General features: G+C 39.7%; 1 protein-coding gene across 3 annotated transcripts; it reads left to right on the top strand.

Moving 5' to 3' along the window:
• Positions 1–1,809: 1,809 nt before the first annotated feature.
• On the top strand, positions 1,810–21,329 carry LOC105280300. Of its 3 annotated transcripts, none has more exons than XM_026972002.1 (4): positions 1,810–2,200; positions 13,959–14,056; positions 14,861–14,960; positions 16,829–21,329. In XM_026972002.1, exons 3-4 carry the CDS (start codon positions 14,903–14,905, stop codon positions 16,972–16,974), a joined length of 204 nt encoding a protein of 67 aa, XP_026827803.1. In that variant the 5' UTR covers positions 1,810–2,200; positions 13,959–14,056; positions 14,861–14,902; the 3' UTR covers positions 16,975–21,329. The 3 variants fall into 3 exon arrangements, with proteins under 3 accessions (XP_026827803.1, XP_011339062.1, XP_026827804.1); XM_011340760.3 differs by having other exon boundaries at positions 1,812–2,200; positions 14,874–14,960; XM_026972003.1 differs by lacking the exons at positions 1,810–2,200; positions 13,959–14,056 and adding an exon at positions 14,063–14,359 and having other exon boundaries at positions 14,874–14,960.
• The last annotated feature ends 97 nt before the right edge of the window (positions 21,330–21,426 follow it).

Below are 21,426 nucleotides of genomic sequence, written 5' to 3'. Positions count from 1 at the left end.
CACGATGAACAAAAACATCTCTTGGCCTCTCCACGTACACGCAGATCCCACGTCCACCCCTCGCGGCGACTGCTCGCTCGATAGAGCGCTGCCTTCCTTGCTCTCGTCCCTCTATTCTATTCTTTTCGTCTTGTCTCTTTCTCTCTACCGGTCATTTCACCCTCTGCTTGTATCTCCTCTCGTTCCGTCGTTTTCCGTCTCTCGACGTCCATCTCGCCTTCCTCCCGCCCACCTCCGTTCGCACCTGCGTCATTTGAGGGTGTCACATATTCTCTCTCTCTTCCTTCATCACACGTGGAACTCTCGTTCCTCCCCTGATTTCCTCTCGCATCAAGCTCTTTCGCTTCCCTTCTCGCGTGTGGATCTCTCTCTCTCTCTCTCTCTCTCTTTCTCTCCCTCCCTTTCTCTCCCTCCCTTTCTCTCCCTCCCTTTCTCTCGTATGTTTTCGGTCTCGCTCTCTTCCACGTCTTTCCCCACTTCGATCCTTTCAACCCTTCTCTTCTCTCGACCCGCCTTCTCTTCATCTCCTCCGTGTGTTGATCTCCCTCTGGAATCCTCGCTTTGAATTTGTTCCCTCTTCAACGTAGCTGAGCTGCGTCTCTCTCTCTCTCTCTTTCTCTCTCTCTCTCTCTTGTAGTTTCGGCAATTCCTTTACTTCGATTTGTTTTGTTAGTTTCGTCTCTTTTTCTCTTGTTCCTATCCTCCTCTTTCTACGTTATCCTTCTTTCCATTATTCCATCGATATTTTCATCTTTGTCTAGCTTCCGCGTTTCTCCTTACAGACTGTTTCGCCTTTGCTACTCCTTTGGTCAAAATATATTTTCCACTCTGTTTCAACCATACTTCATGAATATCTTACCATTTTTCTTTTCTATTCTTTGTAAGTCTGTCGTTTGTGTGTGCGCTTCTAATTCCATCTCGCTCGCGCTTGCGACTTCCGGATACAGGTTTGTAGTGTTAGCTCCTTTCTATTCGCCCATCTTTTTCTCTCTGGTCAGCCTTTTCCCGTCAGAATTTCCGTTTCGTTTAGCTGTAAGCATCTCTTTCTAGTTCATGCTAGCATTGGATTTTTCTATTTCTTTTCCTCTAGCTTTTATATGTAATGTTCCATCTTCCTTTATCCATTTTCTCCCTTTGTTATTAAAGCGGTGGTCTGTCAGTCTCTCTCTCTTTAGTTGTTATTCGCCCTTCATAGGCGTCGATATTAGATATACGTATAAAAGAGAAGTTTTGTTTGCACTTGTTATAATTAACTCTTTAAAATCCAAAAAACTTAAACATTTTGTGACTACTGCAAAACTGACAAAATTTTATGTCAAAAAACCTGAGAACAATTAGATACTAATGTCCAGAAGAATGTTATTTTATCAGCCTTAAACTGAAAACTAAATGCAACAGAATTCCTATGCGTTAAACGTAAAAACAGAATTCCTATGCGTTAAACGTAAAAACAGAATTCCTATGCGTTAAACGTAAAACAAATAAAAGCGTTTAAAATTTAAAAAACGTCGAATCTAAATAAAGCCACTGATATCAGAAACAAACATTTCCCTCGCGCCTTCACCTTTACCGCTGTTCATCCCCATGCTCACACACTTTCCCTCCCTTGTGCCCTCCACGCTCCTATCATCCCTTCACGCACACACAACTTCCCCTAACTCCGCGTAACCCTCCTCCTCACCGAGATCCCTCTCCCTGGACCACATCTCTCCTTCGCTGCTCCCTTCTACCAACCAATAATTTTCTCTCTCCCCGTCCGGTCCACCCCTCCGTCGGAGATCGTAGCATCCCTCTCTCGCGGTTTCTCCACCACATCCCATGCCAGTCGCACACAGCAGCCACCCCTTTCTACGTGGCCCGTTCTGCCTCGGGCGCCGACGTCGTGACGGTTTCGCGCGGCACCGGGGCGCTCAGTTGGCACCGCGTACCACCCGCGTCCACCACCGCGTCGAAGCCCGCCATCAGTACGGCTGGACCACCCCATCGCGCCCCAGCAGAAACCTCGTGGTGGCAGAGCTCGCCACGTATCAACTCGTCGAGGATTCACCGAGGATCGCCAAGAATTCAGCTGTCTGGAAGCACCTGGATCAGGTCGAAAACACGCTTGAGACCTCGCCTTGCTCCGGCGATTTTGAAGCAGCTAGCCAGTCAACCCTCTAATCCGCACGCTTCGCCCTCCACCCTCGGACACCCGGAAATGGTTCGTTACCTCCCTCCTTTGACTTTGTATAGTGGTAAACGCGGACAGGCCGCAGCCCGATACACGGTAAATACTCCAGGTTTCGATCGATTCGCGAGCATGAGCTGTAGCTCCGATCGTAGACGCTAGATCTTGTCAACTTGTTAACTGGATTACTTGAGCGGGACAATCAGACCTTTTGCATTAGATTATGCTTACTCTCGCGCAGCGTGTCCGTGTACACTGTGACACGCATACTCCCTGGTACTCCTGGATACTCCCCAGAAAGGTCATGTCAGGTCATTGAAGCTACCGATGTCGAACTTGAGGAAGATCGATTTAATCGACTTGATAGAGTTGTAAAGCTCGTACTGGAATATTTAAAAGTCGCTCGTTATTTTCCGTTGTAAATTATATTTGTTAATGAAATCACTGAATCACAAATAACTTGGATTAGTAGAAATGCGTTGACACAATGAAGACGATACCGCTTTTATCGTAATCGCTCTTATCTAGCAGTTCTATATTTATGCAGTAAACATATATATATGTTTGCATAAAATTGCTGACGTGATATCTAGCTGCGGCCTGTAATTGGAACGCAGAACACGTGCGATGGTCTGCGTCGTAAATACCACCGTTTATGAGAAAGATTAAATGCTCAGAATGCATGAGGGCCAATGCTTTTCATCTCCTATATATGAAATACTGGAGATAATTTTAGTCTTTGGGCTGATGAATATTGCAATTTTGATAACAATGAATTACATTCTTCTGTCATTTCAAACAGGATTAAAATTATAATATATTATAAGAAACAATTAAAAATTATTATATTTACAGGCTTAATAATTATTACTTTACATACATGCAAATTTGTCAACAGCAAGAGCGAAAGTTAATTAGCCAATTTTATTAGGCGCTTCAGTAAGCGAAGGCGTTGTGTATTTTGATTTTCACTTTTCCCTAATATTGTAGAAAATATTTCTTGCATAAAACGGAATGTGTCTAACAGGAGCATAAACAGAATAAACGCCTCTACGTTTCCGTGACAGCGATGGAAAACGGCTATATTCCAGTCGAGCCGATCCATGTTACCCGTTTGCTCAACCGTTCCGTGTTTTGACGCGTTGAGAAACTCGATGATCGGCCAGCGACTTCACTCGTCGAGTATCTATTTGATAAACGTGGCTTACTCTGTGGAGTGGCAGCCAGATACAGATCGCCTCGTTGGCGATCTCGAATCTGGTCCAATGATATATGCGCGAGCGCGCGCGCGTGTCTCGCGTAGCTCTCGGCATTCTCGCCGAGAAGCCATGTACTTCTTGTTTAACTTGTACACGAGTTTGGTACTTAGTTTCCCGAATAATAGACAACAAAGATATGCAGATGACCGAAGATTGCACGGAGGAGCCACAAAGCAAGAACGCGACACACTTTAAGCAGCTGTAATACGTGTTTGCGCAACGCATTTGGCACTGGAGCAATATTGCTCCACATTTGCCCTACTGTGAAAGCAAAATTTATATGCAAAGTATTATTATGCAGTAGGTACATAAAGATAGGCGGTGCCGCTCGCCATATCTGAAATCTCTCTTAAACTAGTTATTAGTTATAACAAGCAATTAAAAAAAGAGGTAGATAGTTGTTGCTGCGGAACGGAGTTACGTATTGTTCGGTTTCTCGCCTTTTTATCTTCCGGCCGCAGAACATGACGTGCTTAATAATAGTTGCGGAAGCCACCGTGGAGTGTATGTGGGACTTCACCCGTGAGAGAACGCGAATTAAATTACGTGATAGTTTGAGCTCCGACAGAACACAATTACGTGACAATTATCATGGTACGGCACCCTTTTATCTTTCATCATCCGCGGAGCGCGAGACATTTAAATTGCAGAATTAACGGTAAAGCTGCGAAAGTTGTGCTTCAATAACGAGTAGCTTCTGATTTTTCTTCAATAACGCGATTCTGAGAAGATAAGCTCGGATAAATCTCAATTTTCAATTATTTCCATACACGTTACGCAGCACAATGTTACATAATCACGAGATCCGTTTACCAGATATCAGTTTCCCAGATAAAAGTTATGGAGCGCGTAAAATGAAACTTGTAAATTGAATTTTAATCAAATTTGGTTCATCGATATCTTGTGCATGTTATTCATCCTTTCGCTTACATTCGCAGTGTCAGCTGAATAGCGATTGTAGATAGTATACGACAATGTATACTGCTAGCGTTACATATTTTATTACAATTATTATTATAGAATCACGTTCTTTACTTATTGTTTTAACTCATTACGTTAAGGATATTTCCAAGTATAAAAACAAAATAATAAATTTATATATAAACAATATTGATTTAAACTTGTATTTAATCTATAGATTTCATGAATGGCGATAAAACTAAATGCTACTAGGCCATTTTACGACAGTCGCTAAAAGCGAGAGAGTGGAAAAGCACAATCGACATTTATATTATTCACAATGGGTAAGCATCGGTGAGCCACGAAAATGATTTTGCATTTGGGGACACTCGATAGCGACTGATCGGAACGTTTTCCGATAGCACGAATTTATGGATGCAGACGACGTTCCAATCCGTTTGATAGCACGTGCTCCAAGCAGCGGAGGAAAACGCGAGAACAAGAGGTTTCCACTTTCTACTACAATGCCCGACTAAAGCGCGCGTATTACTACTGCGCGATGTACGCGCGTCGTTCATGTTCTGGTCAGGAATGGCGTGACCTATTGGCTTGATCAAAAAATTCATGTCAACCTCCAAAATTCCAACACAAAACTCTGCATCAAGGATTGATATCGCAAGGTTCTGCGTCTGAATCCTGCCAGAAAAATCCGCATGGACTTGACGTTTTCGGTAACGCGAAACTTTGTAATATTATAATAAATAACGTAGAGTTTCACGTTGGAATTTTGGTGAAGAGGGTTGGTATGAACTTTTCGGTCAACTTGGCGCATGATTATCGGTCTCTCTTGTGTGTTCATCCCTCGTCTGATCGAGATGGATTGATCTATTAGCTCTGGCCTTGAGTCCCTTTCACCGAAAGATCGAGTGGTGTCTACTTAATGTGATCTTGGCTCGATTCCTTGTTATCCTTGATACGTGAAAAATCATGCTCCCGTGAATCGCCAGTTCTTTGTTATTGCGATATCCCGCATACGCTTGCTCAGAGTGAGATAATCAATCAGCCTCTCTCTTACAGTTACATTCATGGATTTAAAAGTTACTCGACGTGAATTATAATGCTAATGACAAGTGAAGTTACGCGTTATTAATATTAAATGTTGCTTGTTATTTTCTGGAGAAGATTGTTAAATCATTGTTAGATAACTATGCGCAATAACATCCCTCCAGCAAGAGCTTTTCAAGAAAACAGGATTTCTTTGACCATTAAACGAGCGAAATTTGTAATAAACATTTTGTATGATTGTCTTAAAGTACGCCGTTATTTTATGTTTTCGAGAGTACTTTTGTACTCTCAAAAAGAGGACTCAGGAAGGAAACACATAAAGATTTCAGTGTCGCGTCTGAGAGATGACATTAAAGGGTGTATTCTGACGGGCTGACGTTTATAGCGCACTGTACGCAAGACTATCAAATCTGGAATTTTAAAACCTGAGGCGTGTTGAAGAAAACTATTTTGATAGAAATATTTCTGCATGCGCGTAATAATCCTTTTATAAAGGATATTTTCTCCTTCATTATACAAGCAACGTATAAAATTAAACTTTAAGTGTATTTTGTACCATAATTTAAATATTAGATGTCAGTGACAAAATAGCATTATTAATTTATAACTTCTCCGATATTCTGCAATTTATATTTATTTGTTATTAACAGAGACCGGATCACGGTGCCGTTTTTCCCACTCTAAGCGCGTGCTAGTGGCCGAGCGCCGCGAGAAGCAGTACCGTCACTGCACCAGTCTAAGGGGGCATCGTCGCGTAGAATGCAAAAATATCTATATACTAAAAATATCTATATAATAAATATATACATATACCTACATATATATAAACAATATATAAAAATTATTATATAAATATATATGTTTATATATTTAAAATATTATATATAGATTTAAATTATTATATTATTATTTAATTATTATTTAAAATTATTATTTAAAATATTATCCGGTCTCTGGTTATTAAACTGCAACACGATCTAATGAATATTAATGGAAAATATATTTTTCAAAATAAGTCATTAAACTAAAATTTCTTCATCCGATGGAAGCACTTTATATTTGCAAATAGAGCTCGAATAAGAGCTCTGCTTTACGAGACGGAAGACAAATAACTGCAATTCCTCAGCATCAGCGTCGTGCTCCCAAGAGGGAACTTTTAATCGACCAATTAAATATTGTCTTACGAGAGCAATTAAATATTGTCGCTAACCAATGCTATCGCTGGAGGACCAAACAAACATCTGTGGGCGAAAACAATCCCGAAACGCATCAGTAAACAGTGAAAAATCGTAGCGCGCTCGTAGTTCGCCCACAGGGCTGTTTAATGAGAGAAACGTGAAACGGACCGGCTCGCAGGATGGGCGGATAGAGGAATGAAGGGTAATCGTATTTCCTTCGAATTTCCGACTCGGCTGATCGACTCGGCACCGGCCAACGATATGCTCGTAATTTCAGCGTGTAATAACGCGGGCGCACGCGGCGACGTATCGCGGACAGTCGTCGGTCTGTCTGGAGCCGAGAGACAACGCCTGGTTTCTGCATTTGAAAATCGATCTGTCCAAATCCGTGGGCTCGGCCTTAGCCGTCAGTTAGGGACGGCCATGTTATATCTTTAGCCCCATGTCGGCCGAATATAACCACCCTGTTCCCGGAGTACACCCTCTAAAAATAGATGTTGCGGTGGTAAAAAACACCCAAGAGCGATTAAAAGGTCAACAGGGCGTGGCTGTCGGCCGGGCGAGAGGGACAATTACTCGAAATACGCGAGATACTGTCGCGAGCGCCCTTCCATTATCTCGCAAGCGATTATTCTCGAAATTCTTGTTTTACATTCCTGTGATAGCGGCGCGGTACTTTTACTTGGAACGTTTTTCGCGTCTCGAGACGTCCAGATCGTTCCGGATCATTTATGTTGTCGGATAAATTTTTATGGGAGCGTGCGGCCGTTGTGCCGAAGTTTGGCAATTAATTTCCGCACGCGTACACGCGGGGGATAATTAATATTAGTTTTTAATTATATCGCAGCAACTTTTCCAGATCGGGATTACTTCACGGCGGCTTGGATAGCTTCGCGACGTGCCGTACATACACTTTGTGTGTTTTAATTGCGCGCCGCGTTTGCACGGGAACTTGTGTAACCGCCCTTGCGGAAACCGCTGACTATCGCTATTCGATGCTATTCGATGCTATACTTCGCCCGGCGCCAATGTGCAACCATGTAGGTATGAGAAATTAATCACCGTATTGCGTCACAAAACAGATGATGTTGTGTTATCAAACTGACTGGCGTTCACTACACCGTGCAGAAATTCGCACAAACAGTTTAGATTAATCTTGTCAGACTTCAATCTATTTCCCGTTTACACATGAAGAATCAACATTAAATATGATGTTTCAATTCCGCTGTGTAAGCAAGATCAAACCCAGCTGTATTTGCATGGGATATAAATAAACATATCGACCAGCCGATTGTAAAAGAAATAGTAAATCAGTATCGACCAACCGGCCTGCAAATCGGAAATGAATTTTAGCGCGAAACGGATTTTCACCATAAAAATGACTTTTTGATGGAGCAGAGTTTTACAATTTCGTCGAGCCAGTTGCACCGGAAATTTTGACGGCACCGCCGGGGCTTCGGGATGGCACATTCGCGAAGCAAGTGAATGGAACGTGGGACTTCCACGACAGTCTCGTGTAAAATTGAATCGAATTATTGAAGCTTCTGCATGTATCCTGCGAATGACATTTATATACGATGAATACGGTATCGGAAAAAGTTTTCATCTATATTCACACACACACACACACACATTTGGACATATATGTTCTCCGTTAACGATTCCATATGGATGATAGTACTGGGAGAATTACTGTTAATTCACTCCGAGGCAAATATGGAAATTAATTACATTGTAGCATATAACAGAAATGTTCCAATCGCTGTATCATACCATTATTACGATTAATTACTCTTTTTAACCGCATCAAAATTAACGATTTCGATTTAATGTTTGCCGAGACGAAATTGTCCCCGAACTCATCGATTCGTGTATAACGTGATAGCTACGGGGATACCTCGTATATTTCGATTATCGATATCGTTTCGCGTAACTAATAAAAAGTATAATTTTTGCATTCTCTCTTATAAATACTCTTTACATCTTCAATGAATATTTCACATTTCATATAGCAGCAAGATCTCTTTGATATTCATAACGATGTTTCGTAATGACGTCTGTCACAATTCCGCAGACTTTGTTTAATGTCAAATGACAATTCCACTCTATAATTTCGTCGTCGAGCTGCGAGGAACGCAAAGTTACACAGTTATAATTAAAGAGAAAAGTTTAAGAGCGTGCTTGGAAACTATTCTGCAGATAACATTTTGTTTATGCATGCCGCCGCGTTCAAACGTGCGTCGTAATACTTGCTGTATCAGCTGATATTATCTATTAAAAGATTAAACCTTATTAACCGAATGCATCCGAAACAAGCTTGTGTATTCCACATATTTGGCTTATCACAAAATATTAATATATGCAAAATGCAAATGAATACGTATGTGAACGTTTTTACAAGCAAAATTACAGAGGCAAGAATATTCATATCCGTTACATTTATACTTTTTATTATAAATGTATTATTTAATTTTTCTTATTTGTAATTGTAGCTGAGTAAGCAAAAAATGATAAAATATTGGACAGGGAAAATAAGAGCGGTATTGAAACAGTTTTTCAAACAGTTGCTTTGCGTACGCAATTTGTAGAATCGAACAATCAGTCACCGCTGCGGATGTAATTGCTTGACCAAGTCCCTTTTAGTAACAATGTCTTGGGAATAGCCCTATTATTCACTCGAAATGGACATCGAACGTACATAAACGTGCTTCAATACACGATTAAGCCTGTATACTCAATGGGATGTAAAATCTAACGTTAAGTTTAGAAGCAAACTAAGATATATCAAGAATAAATTAGTAGACACAGTCTTTAAATATCCTAATTAAATAAAATATAAAATTAAAATTAAATGTATAGAGAATATAATATTAAGTTTAAGATTAAAATACAGTTCCATTCTTCACTTTTCAATCTGCAATTCAATTTTCTGAAAAAGCTTTTAGCTTGTTCTTCCACACACATTTTATATTGTTTTAAAATAAATGCATTCCAAATTTCGAAGAATTATTTTTCGAAGATACTATTACAGATTTTTCATTATTTTTGAAAAATTGAGAATAAATTTCTTCAACACACATTTCGTGAAGGCTTTTCGACAGCTGGTGCTCCAGAGGAAATTAAGCGTAAAATTAATGTGACAGGAAACCGTGAAGCTTACCGTGCGAAGCGTCCGGTCAATCGTGATAAAGCGTAAAAGCAGATACGCTGCTAATAGGAATTGTAAATAGCCGTTCATCGTGACAATGACGTTGACGGGAGGGACAATAACGCCAGACGCATTGTCGATTGCATTCGCGAGGGCACGCAGTGTGCATTAAACAAAAGGTTTCATCCCTTGTCGCGTGAAGACAACCGCGTACCATTCATTTATTAACAACGTGCGTCTTTGCGGAAACAAAGACTCGCGCTGCTTCTTTGTCTACCTTGATAACGTTAAAACACCCATAAAGTGTCGTATAATTACCAAAAGAACAATCGCGAGATTGTCGTGAAAAATGCCGCTCTGCCACGACATTTTTCATTACGTAAATGTTGTGTTTGTCGTAAATACGAAGGCACTGCAAAGTCAGTGTGAAAAATCGAGTTGAATTCACGCCTCTGACATTTATGCATCTGCATAATTGCCGAGGAAACAATTACGTAATGCCATCGAAGCCACGTGGAGTCCTCACGGAAAATGTCACGAAATGGAGTCTAAATTGAATGGATGAACGGGATTCACAATATTATTCCAAACCTCTTATGCAACTGTCATTGGATTTCTTTGTAAATCGCGATCATACGCAAGTACAAAGCAAAGACTACAAATAAATGCGAACGCTTCATCAATACTAAAGTAAGAAATGTAATTATTGAAGCCTTTGTTAACCGCAGCTGAAGCACAGAATAACTCTATGAAAATGAAGTGTTTTGATGTACCAGGAGAAATGCCATTTCAATTAATTAAGATATTTGAATTCTTTAGCTTCAAGTCCGCGTTTTATGTAACTGTTATCGGCGCGATATTTATATTGCAAATCAAATCTCGACGTATAAATAAATAAAAGAAGCTGAATGATAAGTGGACGTCGCATTTAAACAACACATGTTCTTGCAAAACGTAATTTACGTAATACAAGATGGTCGTTGATACGCAATAATTAACACGTTTTTAAGAATGCAAATGCTATGTAACGAAAATACTATATGTACTAGATTTCTAGCAAAACTTTCGAGGCTTTTGCTGTCTCGTTAATTCTTTTTCCTGCTGTTTCCAGTTTCCGCAATTGAAATCGCATCTTACCGCTTCGAGCTACGTCGATGTGTTTGTGAGCGCAAAAGTTGAGCTCGTTGTAGCTCCGAGCAATGGAGTGTTCAGTAATTTTGCTAATTAGGGCGGTTGCTGTTTCAATAACTAACTCCGTAAACGCGGAATAACGGTCAAGTCGCTCCGAGCGAGAGACGCTTCTTCTGTAATAGACTTACAATGACAGAAAAATAATTCAAGAGCGTCATGCTGTCTTAAAAAAGATCTCTTTCCTTAAAGTATTCTTCACAATAATATTCCGCGTAATGATGTAAAAATACGTGAACTACGGATCTTTTTATCTCCAAAGCTTGAAAATTTTATACTCACGTACATTCAAATTACTTCACCTTTAACCTTTTCAACAATTATTTACTCGATAATTGCATAAATAATTAATTAATAGTAATAATTAATATAATTGCGTTAATAATTAATTAATATAATTATCTCTTTCTCCAGCCTTCTATCTATCTCTATCTCTCGATAAAGTCCACAGATGCCATCAAATTAATTTGATGCATTTCACGTACGACCAACGGTAGCAGTCACGAAACGATCACACGAGATTCAGCATTGACGCAATTCCTCTTGCAGTAGCCGCGGTGTCAGCACTCCGGGGAATATGCCGTTGATTTGCGGCGCACTTTCCAGAAACAACGTTGGCGCCGTTAATTAACAAACCGCGATATCGCGCGGATGTCATCGCGTCTAATTGCGGGCGCGTCAAAGCGCGACAGCAGATACTCTGGATAACAGAATCGTTGCAAGCTGCATCAACAGTTCGACAGTGGCGGTTGTCGCACAAAACGCACGCCGGACAAAAGCTTTCGCCCTCCCGTCCGCTTGCTGGTAGAGTCGGGAATGCAATCCTCGGTCCTGGTTCCGGCGAGACTCGTTTAATTGTGGCAAACAATTAAGAAGCGCTCGGGCGCGCACTGGAACGACGCGTGTGCGCGATGGTAACGAAACTAACTTGTTGATCTCATTTAAATGGAGGGCTTTATTAAGAAGTGCCTCGGGAATAATCCCGTCGCGATATCACAGTGGAAGCTCGCCGGAGTTACGTGGGTAAATGCAAAAGGGATTGAACGCGGGCGCACGTTCGCCAAAACGTGAATGCCGCGATTTCGTCGCAGCCGGTTTGCCAGCGAGTCGCGCATTTTGAATTCTGCAGATTTGGAATTGAAATTCTCTCTCTGCGCGAGTGGGACGTATATACGTACATATATACGTCTTGATCAAAGTCGCCGCTTAAATGCCAGTAATAGTTCCGAGCGAGTTTGGAATTAGTTTGAAGAAGTTTGCGAAAAGCTTGTCATACGAGCAGCAGATAAGATAAACTAGAACGAATTTCCAAGCCCTCAGGACATCAAGATCGAAAAGGCACTTTCTCAAAGTAGATGGTTTCCTGCGACTGCGTGTGTGTGCGCGTAAAGTGATCCGCAATAGGTGCGGATCGATTTCTTCAGAAGTCGGAACATTTTAGGAACGCAAGAGAGAACGTATAAAACCTTGTTGATTACGCGCTAACGCAAACTCACTCCTCGCTCTTTTATTTAAAGAGAATTTAAAGAGAATGTGATGTACAAGCTTCGCGTGAACTCTGCAAGTATTGAAACGGAGCACTCACCAGTGCGCGATGAAATCCTTCGGAGTCCATTGCAATCCGTCGTTGTCCACACAACGTTGTGAAATCGTTTGCCTGGAATCTGTCGCATTTGGAACCTCTCGCATCTGGATCCTTTTGCAGCTTCATCGCTCTGACTCCATCGATGCGCACACATTTCTCGTCGACTGCACTCTACACAATCACACTTGCGACGCGACAATCTCTTTTTGATTTTCTATTCGCGATAAATGAATTATTTTTACCATGTAAAAGGGAAGAATGTAAAATGGAAGAATAAATGTATAAATTTATAATTGAGAGTTTTATTTATATAATTATCTACAGATAAAATTATACACACATATGCTCCATCTCCGATTCTACTGAATCTCCTCCTCCTCTTCTCAAGGAATCCATCACTTAGACAGTTACACCTGGTTAATACTCACGAAAATACAGTTCTACCGACGCGACGATGCTCGCGAAGACGTGGTTAATTACGATCGCACATGCTGTTTATGCGAATCAGCAGAATAGGACGATCACGCTGATCATGCATATACATATATCAGCAAAATGTGATGATCGTGCAGCGACGGTTCCGACATATTAATCGCGCGATATATAGCAATCTTCTCCATAATTTTCGCGAGTTAGTTAAAAACTGCACATTATTTAAATTTCACGATTAATAAGCAATGATTGCGAAAAAGAATACAGATAAAATTTCATTCTGCTTTATATTCCTTTGTCAAAATAATAGAAATAAATATCAAAAAGTATTGAATAACAATTTATGATGTTTTATATTTGACTGAATATTTTTCATAATAATTACGATTTCATAGTTTTTTTACATTACCCGATTGACCGAATGCAGGACCGAAGAGATCAAAATTTGTAGAATCCGACCTCGTAACTTTCTCTCATTGAAAAGATCAAAATTCTTCGCGATTGGATGTTCACAGACTCTTTGATCGTGGAGATTACAAATCGAAGAGTCATCCGCAATAATCTTTTCTCTCCGTGGAGTAGCTTTCGGTGAGTTTAAAGAAGCTATCAGCTTGAAGGAACACGAGATCGCATTAGAACACTTGATTACGTCTTCCGCTTTATTCTCTGGATCGGCGAAAAAAGTTTGATGATACGATAACGGATATAATGCGATATAACAAGAAATGTAGCATGTGAAAAACATCTCTATCATTCTATTTATATAATTACAAAGAGTTTATCTAATAAATTCGCTTTTCTTGAAGTAAATATTATACCGAGCAATAATAATTCAATTTAATTGTTTAATATGTGTGTATATGCGCATCTGCGCACTGATGATATAACGATTGCCATTACTTAACAATAAGGGCAATAAGCATTAGAGTAATTTGCCATGATTTCCATTGTTACGCCGCATTTTTCGAGCGGAAGCAGACTCATTCACGTATCACAAAATAGAGAGATATTGTAATCAACGAAAATTGCTTTCCAGCTTGGCCGAATGCGAATCGTAAAGGAGAAAATGTTCGGCGGTTAGACTGGCGGAGCTGAAGAGATGCGCGTGAAGCACCCTATTTTCGACTCTCCGAGGTACACATCGACGCTCCCTCCGTATGAAACACGGCGATGACACCCCCTTCCTTCCTTCAACGTGGTAGACTCATCGGTGTACCGCTAACAAGCAAATCCTTTGATCGATGCTGACGTCGCCGCAGGGCCGCAGATTTCATCTTGTTGAGAGAGGAACCTTTTAGCAGCGACGAGAAGAACTCGAAGTCGACGATTGACAGTCAGCTGCTCGAAGAAATCAACAAACTGCCGCTGCTCCTAATTTATCTAATGTATCTTCCCTGCGCATGACGTCACCAGACATCCGAGGACACGGAGGAAACGGTAGCGAAAAATGATCTTTGCAAACGCGCATTTCCCGACGACGTTTGCCCTATAAAAGTAAATAATAAGCAACTGCGAGCAATAAATAAAATTCAGATGGAATGGCTGACGAGTCGAAGGTACGAGCAGTAGAAGAATTTATCGTCTCCATTTTACCTTTATACGCCCTTGCGCGGGCGATGATATCAATCGTTTTGAAGATGCAAGAATGCGACAGCTGGTAGACGTATATATATTTTTACGTGCTTCCGCGCAGTACTTTTGCGAATAAAAATAGTTGGAGGAATGATAAGGTTCCTAATTTTTATCCGTCCATATCGTCGTCTCTATTTCCCGACCTTTTCGTGAAGTAAAACGTTTTTCCCTATATTAGAAGCACCGTTTGCCCTTATACGTGTCTGAAATATATTCTGGATGCAAAGAGCGGGGAAGGAAGGGGGAGCAGTCGCTCCGTTTGTAGTTCTCGGTTGCTTTAAAGTCATACTTACAATAAAGTGGGAGATCTCGTTTCCAGGTGACAAACCCTGAAGAAAAGATACGAAGATGCCGGTGGGTGGACGCGTCGCGGGCAAAATTGGGATCTACAGCTCCCATTACAATGGTAATGTGGATGTGGATATCGTTCCATTAGGTACATACAAGGCCACTTCGTCTACCAAAGCAATTTTTCATGTTACAAGTTTACAACGATGTCTTCATGAATGAATACGTGGCGAAAATTGCTTCGGTATGATTGTAGCACGAAACGGTACGCGTTCCTGATAATCGGTGAAATAATTCTGTCACGAATCGCCAAGGGAAACCTCCTTTCTTGCCGCAACGTTATTCTCCACGGACTGCGCTGCAAAATTCACGATACTGCAGAAATAAGTTTGCTTTTTAATGGTGGACTGTTCCACCGTCCCCTAATACGAACCGAAGCCCTTCCGTGCGGAGAAGAAATGTTTGCTACGTCTTTCTACTTTCTCGATATTTTTCCAACATTAGATTTTTCCAAGGCAGCTGTTAATACAGAATTTATTATTACGAATTTTTAATCATCCATGTGCAGAATTATTAACCACCGTTTGAAACATACTTCTTTGAGAGCTTGGCTGTTATCAATTATTAATTTATTTCAATTACACAAAAGACGTTACCTGAAACATATTGTTATATATGGTCGCATGATTCCTCACGTATTACACGATGTATGAGGCACATAAATAATTTTGACAAATTTTGCACACATAAATATCTCAAAGTTATGTTTTCCAAAGATATTTCGCAAGACTTGAAATATACGTGAACCGAGTTGCTACACGAAGGTAAGCGCACTTCGTAAACTTGTCTACGCAGTCTACAGTGTTGACACGTTTTATTACGCTATTATAATTTCGCACAATTGCACTAGACAACGTACCGTTGCATGACACGAGTAAAGTAGTGTAAAGTAATGGTAGATAGTGAAATACATGGCGCACTTTTGGCAACGACGCATGAAATTGTTGAAGAAATCGATAACGTGACCGGAATTGCGCTAATGTTTACCGGATGCAGTGGGGAATTTGCGAAAATGTTGACCGTGGGCCGACTGCCAGGGAGACGGTACTCTCATAATTTACAAATAAAATTCTTTACGTCGTCTTGATATTCAGCACCCACTCCAGATTGGATTTCCTCCAAGCTGCTCTCTTCTCGAGAGAATCACTTATTATGTGACCTTCAGTGGCATGGAGATTTCGAAGATTAAAATAGCTCAAATTGCTCCAGAGAGCAATCTTCAAATATGAAATTTGTATCATTCGACAAAGTAAAATTGTTACAGTTGAAACAGATATAAAATACGATGTTCTCGCCTTATGAAATTTGGCCGGCAACAACGCGACCTGATTTCACCGGGAAATGAACAGTACTCGTAGTCATGACTCAAGATGATTTTGTAGAGAAGCCTTAGCTCGAGATTGAGGAACTTGCGCTGCGCTTTGAAGTATCCCATATCGACCTTCCGCGAGCTTACTTTAAAATGAGACGAGCTTATTCGCTGCGACAGGCGGAAAACTAGGTTCCATAGTTATGGAGATAGCGTGAATGGGACAGACTGAAACGTGAGAAGGAGAGAGTTTTAAAAGCGAGACATGACTATGAAATCAAAAACGATTTACGAACTTTATGAATAAAACTTTCGCAAATCATTTTCAAGCCTGTCAACCAAGTTTTAAGCTCGAGAGTCTCGACTACGAATGCGAAAGTTCATTTTGAAATGTTCTTTACTAAAATATTCTCGCTCTAATTTGAAAAATTAAAATAAAATAACGATATAATATTTTTCTCAAAAAGCTCCAATTTGGTCCTTTGAGGATTCTATTTTGCGGTGTTACAAAACATTTAAAAATTCCCCACTCATCAAGTAAAATATTTTTTGACACTAAGATGCGATAGATTTACAGTGAACAGTGTAACTGTGAGATAAATCTAGTATCGTTTCAGGAAAAGGATACAGCGGTATAAATGAGGAAATCATCTGGATCAGCATAGGCATGGGGATCACCATAGCGATCTTGATCACCATCGCACTATGCTACATCGCTCGTGAAAAGTGTCGCAAACGGCACGAAGGATACTACACATCTTGACGCATGTTTCCACCTCCCTCGTGGGCATCCTGGTCATTTAGCCCAGCAACACCAGGAATCCTTTTCAGTCCGACAACATCAAGAGGCAAACCACGGGCTTACTACATTACCGTTTAAATTTCCGTATCCTTTCTCGTCGGAAAAGCTCTGGAAGTCATAAAATCGTGACTAAAATGCCTAAAGTGGCTAAAATGTATGTGAATGCGCGCTTTTTCCTGCATTAGCCTAGTTACCGCACAAAAGCAGATTTTGCGAGCAAAAAATTGGAGATCAAAAAGTTACGAGAAAAATTTCAAGACTTCACTTTTCTCTCTAAAAGGAAATTAATCGAGAGATCGAGATTAAGACTACTTTTCGATGTAAAATTTAAGTCTGAATATAATTTCTTCTTCGGACTGAATCAATAGAAGTTGAAATATTGGAGAACATACGGATGATGACATAAAATATAATATTAAAAAACATTTTTATCCGCGAATTGTGTTTAATGCGTACTGCAGCTATGCATTATTTTATCTTCCCTTTTTATCTGTCTGGAGAGATCGATTTTAAATTCCTTTGACCATAAACTTTTATTATACCGGGATTTATCTTCTCTGTGGGACACATCTCGCGCAAAATGCACTCCCAGAATGGCCAATATCACGCGTTATGGGACTACTGCCAAGGCTTTTCATGAGAAAGAAGGGTAATACTTACACCGTTACGCACACAGAGGAAGGAAACAGATTTTCGAGAAATGGGAGAGTAACATTGCCTTAAAGGCTCGAAAGTTTGATAAAGGCTAAGAGCGAACGAGAATAGTCCGACACACGGATTTGTAGCAAGCGATAGCGATTATTCGAGGAACACTCGGCAGTAGTACTCTGACAACAGTAGTACTCTTTAAAATTGTGATTTCCTCTGAACGCACCCGAACTTTTTATCTAGAAAATCGCGTGGTGAGCGTCTCTATTTGTGCACGTGGAAGCGTGTAATCAATGGACCATTTTTCCCATTCGCGCTCCGTATCCTCGAAAGGAATCTCCGGTTTTAATGGTTTCTAAAAGACGACATACGCAGTCGGCTGTTAGTTAATATCTAGTTAAACTGCACAGATAAAAGTAATGATAATTAATCATTAGACAACTTAATGTAATTGTTGGAACAAATAGATGAATTGACGAACATGTTTATTCCCTCGCAGAAATGTTATCGAGGAGAATTCTCGAAATTTAAACGGAAAAATCATGGGAAAATCCGTTTGAACATATCTTAATTTTCAGGAAAGTTTCCTAAATTCACAACTTTTGCTCGTGAAAATGCAAATAGATCAGATCAGAATGAGAAGAAATTTTACTGACTGAAAAGTCAGCACAATTCTCGCTTTTAATTACGATAATTTGAGTCTTTCGTTGAAGCGGCATTCCAACTTCATAAAATGTATTTCTGTTGATTGCTTCTTAGTCCATCATCTTGCTTTTATGCTTTATTAATATTCTTCAAAATACGTGGAAATAATTTATATCGACCTATAATAAATATAATATCTTTTATATTAAATAAAAATAATAACTTATAATATAACTTATTAGAAATAGACAGATCCAAGATTTTGCACAAAGATGACTATTATTTTGCAGACACGTTTAATTACAAATATATACAAGTATCTTTCGAAAAGTCCATAAATATCAGAAGTTTCAAAATATGGCATATAAAAATTTTATATATTAATAATTCGTATAAAAATAGTGTACACAAAAATAACGCAAAAGACGTTTAAAAAATTAAAAGTTTTATACAATACCATTTTACAACCTTTAGACAATTTACGTTGTCTAGGATATTCACATTATGAACGCGAACGATATCGCCTGGTATCGTATTCCTTGCTCATTCCCACTTTAATTAGGGACAAATGAAAGTGTCTCATCAAAGTGTTCCCAAGCAGAAAATTCTCACTTCAAATGAAAAGCGCGCTGATTTACGACTTTCACGTATTACGAGTGCTCGTGAATCGCGCGATTTCACTCTTTAGCGTCGTAAATCATGCGCTATTCTCATTAGGATAACAAGTATTGAAGAAACTGTTTCTCATACATCTTGCTTCGCACAATTCTTACGTAGCGACAAGATAATTTTTCCATGATTATTTATCGTGATCGACTTTGTTATCCAAAGCCGAAGCTCCAATATCCATTTATTTCGCGACGCTGCTACGTGGATGCGATAAAATTTCAATCCCGCGTTCTGCCTTGCTTCTCTTCCGGCAAGTAAAGGAAATCGCTTAACTTCTTCAGACCCTTACACGCTTTCCTCCTTTGATCGATACTTCGGTAACACTTTATATTACTGGGCTGCCCCTCGCAGCTGGCGATAGTTACAGTCTTTCTTCGTTGGCACTCTGAACGCTCGCCAAACGTACATATTCTGCAAAGACGTGTACTCCGACTTGCTCGAGTGATCTCTAGAACGGTTTAATTACACCGTCTCTTTTCTTCAAATTCCTGTCGGGATAAATGTCGAAGAGAAAAGATATTAGAAAAGATATTGGTTCATTAAAGTTACAAAATTAAAGAACTATTAATACTTGAACGGAAACTTATTGTTCGACAGGAGGAAATTGCAATAAAAGCGCTGCCTTTTAATATGACACAATTTTAAAAGCGTAAATTTTTATTAATTATCGGTCTTATGAACAGCTGCAATGTTAAGTGCGAAGTGAAGTTTTCAAAGAGATGCAAGAATACCTGATATCGATGTTACAAGATGCAATTTTCGTCGGATAATTCGCGACACAGAAATCGAGTCACTCGATGATCAAGTCAAGCGCCACGAAGTTTAGCGAGGATATTTGTAGCTAACACGAGCGCGTGAAGGATAGAGAGTGAACTTCGAACGTAAATTATTTCAGACTCTTTTGTTCTTTTTTTGCACGCGTCAGGTACGTCCAAACAACTTTATTTACGTAGATGTACTCTCGTTATATAACTTCGACTCACCTGTACGACTATGTAATTGGTGGAGCACACTTAGCTACGTAATCTCGAGGCTACGAGAGAAATTGAGATTCAGCATAACGTATATAAGAATATTGACCAAAACTCTAGAGTATATTTCTAAACTGAGGTCCTCGAGCCTCGATCTGAAGATACCGACTGTTAGAAAGATTATTATAGAAATACGAATGTTTGATGTTAGACCAGAGTTTTCCTCCGAGGCGCGTTTTCCGCCGCGAGAAAATTCCATTTTCCCATTTTTCTGATTCTACATTTAATTAGCAAAATTATTTGCTGTGAAAACAGAAAACGCGACGGTAATGATCTGTCACAAAAGTGCAGAAATTTTATAAGGAATATTTCGTGGCTGACAGCGTTTCGGAGAACATTCCATGTAGAGAGTTATATATGTATATACTCGTATATCGTTGTGATCCAAAAATATATTGCATAGATAATACGTGAGAGAGATTAGTAAGTACGAAGTGGCCGGTCGTCGGTCAATCGCGATGGTAAAGATAGAAAGAAAATTATTAATGTGTATCTATTTTTATGCGTCGTCTGTAAAAATACTCAGCGCATAGTTCATCCATCTTCTCTTCTTTATAAAAAAGAAAATGTTATACATATCATTTTCTTATCGATTGTTACATTATTTTTAATTAATATAAATACAGTTCTTCGAATAGAAGTAAATTACTCTTATCTTATCAAATTACGTTACGGAGGTTCTGAGAAAGGAAGTTAAAACGTTTATTACAATCCGTGATGGATCTTTTGATGATTATTCGATATCGCCGTCTGAATCTATTACGTAACGTTATGCTTCGTTATTTTTAATTCACGTTGAAACTTTTCTTCGATTAATGAAGATTTATAATGCACGTCTACGTAGCTGTGATAATACTAAAAGAATACCTGTAATACAATTTTGATCGATCAGTACAATTCCAAGGATTTTTAATTATTACTGCGGAATCATCAATTCGAGCGGATTGACTTCGTGAGGGTAAGACGATCGGCAACCTCGCACGCAAATAAGTTGAATATTTCTCGCGCGATCCATCGCGACGTGGACTTTAGATGTACGTATTTTATAATTGTCCAGAGAGCTCCGCGCGGTCCTGCACGCGCACATCGTATTTTACGGACTTTAATATAGTACGTAACTCAACACGCGGCACTCTGCACAACGACGTAACGATCATACACTTTATAGTTTGTATTTCTACTGAATGGTGGAAAGTAGAATGGGTGCCGTTCGATATTCTATCGCGAATGACCAAGTCGATAGAGATCGCTGTATGTATTGATGACCTCTTTATTCTTTGTTTGTGCATTTGTAACGAGAATAAACTACTGTGTCACTCTAAACTTTCGTATCGCATTTTTTCTTACTCATCCCACGTGCGATTTATATCAGAGACCGAATTAAATAAAATAGTAATAAAAGTCTCCTCTGTTGCGCGCA

Source organism: Ooceraea biroi, chromosome 8 (genome assembly GCF_003672135.1).
Source record: "Ooceraea biroi isolate clonal line C1 chromosome 8, Obir_v5.4, whole genome shotgun sequence".
Lineage (NCBI taxonomy): Eukaryota > Metazoa > Arthropoda > Insecta > Hymenoptera > Formicidae > Ooceraea > Ooceraea biroi.
The sequence above is the reverse complement of the archived record's forward strand: the minus strand, read 5'-3'. Positions and strand labels throughout refer to the sequence as shown.

What these genes read in the sequence shown, in the direction of transcription:
- LOC105280300 (XM_026972002.1), top strand. Translation starts at nt 14,903, where the DNA reads ATGCCGGTGGGTGGACGCGTCGCGGGCAAAATTGGGATCTACAGCTCC. An exon ending in CTACAGCTCCCATTACAATG is followed by an intron (nt 14,961 to 16,828) that starts GTAATGTGGATG and finishes GTATCGTTTCAG; the next exon opens with GAAAAGGATACAGCGGTATA.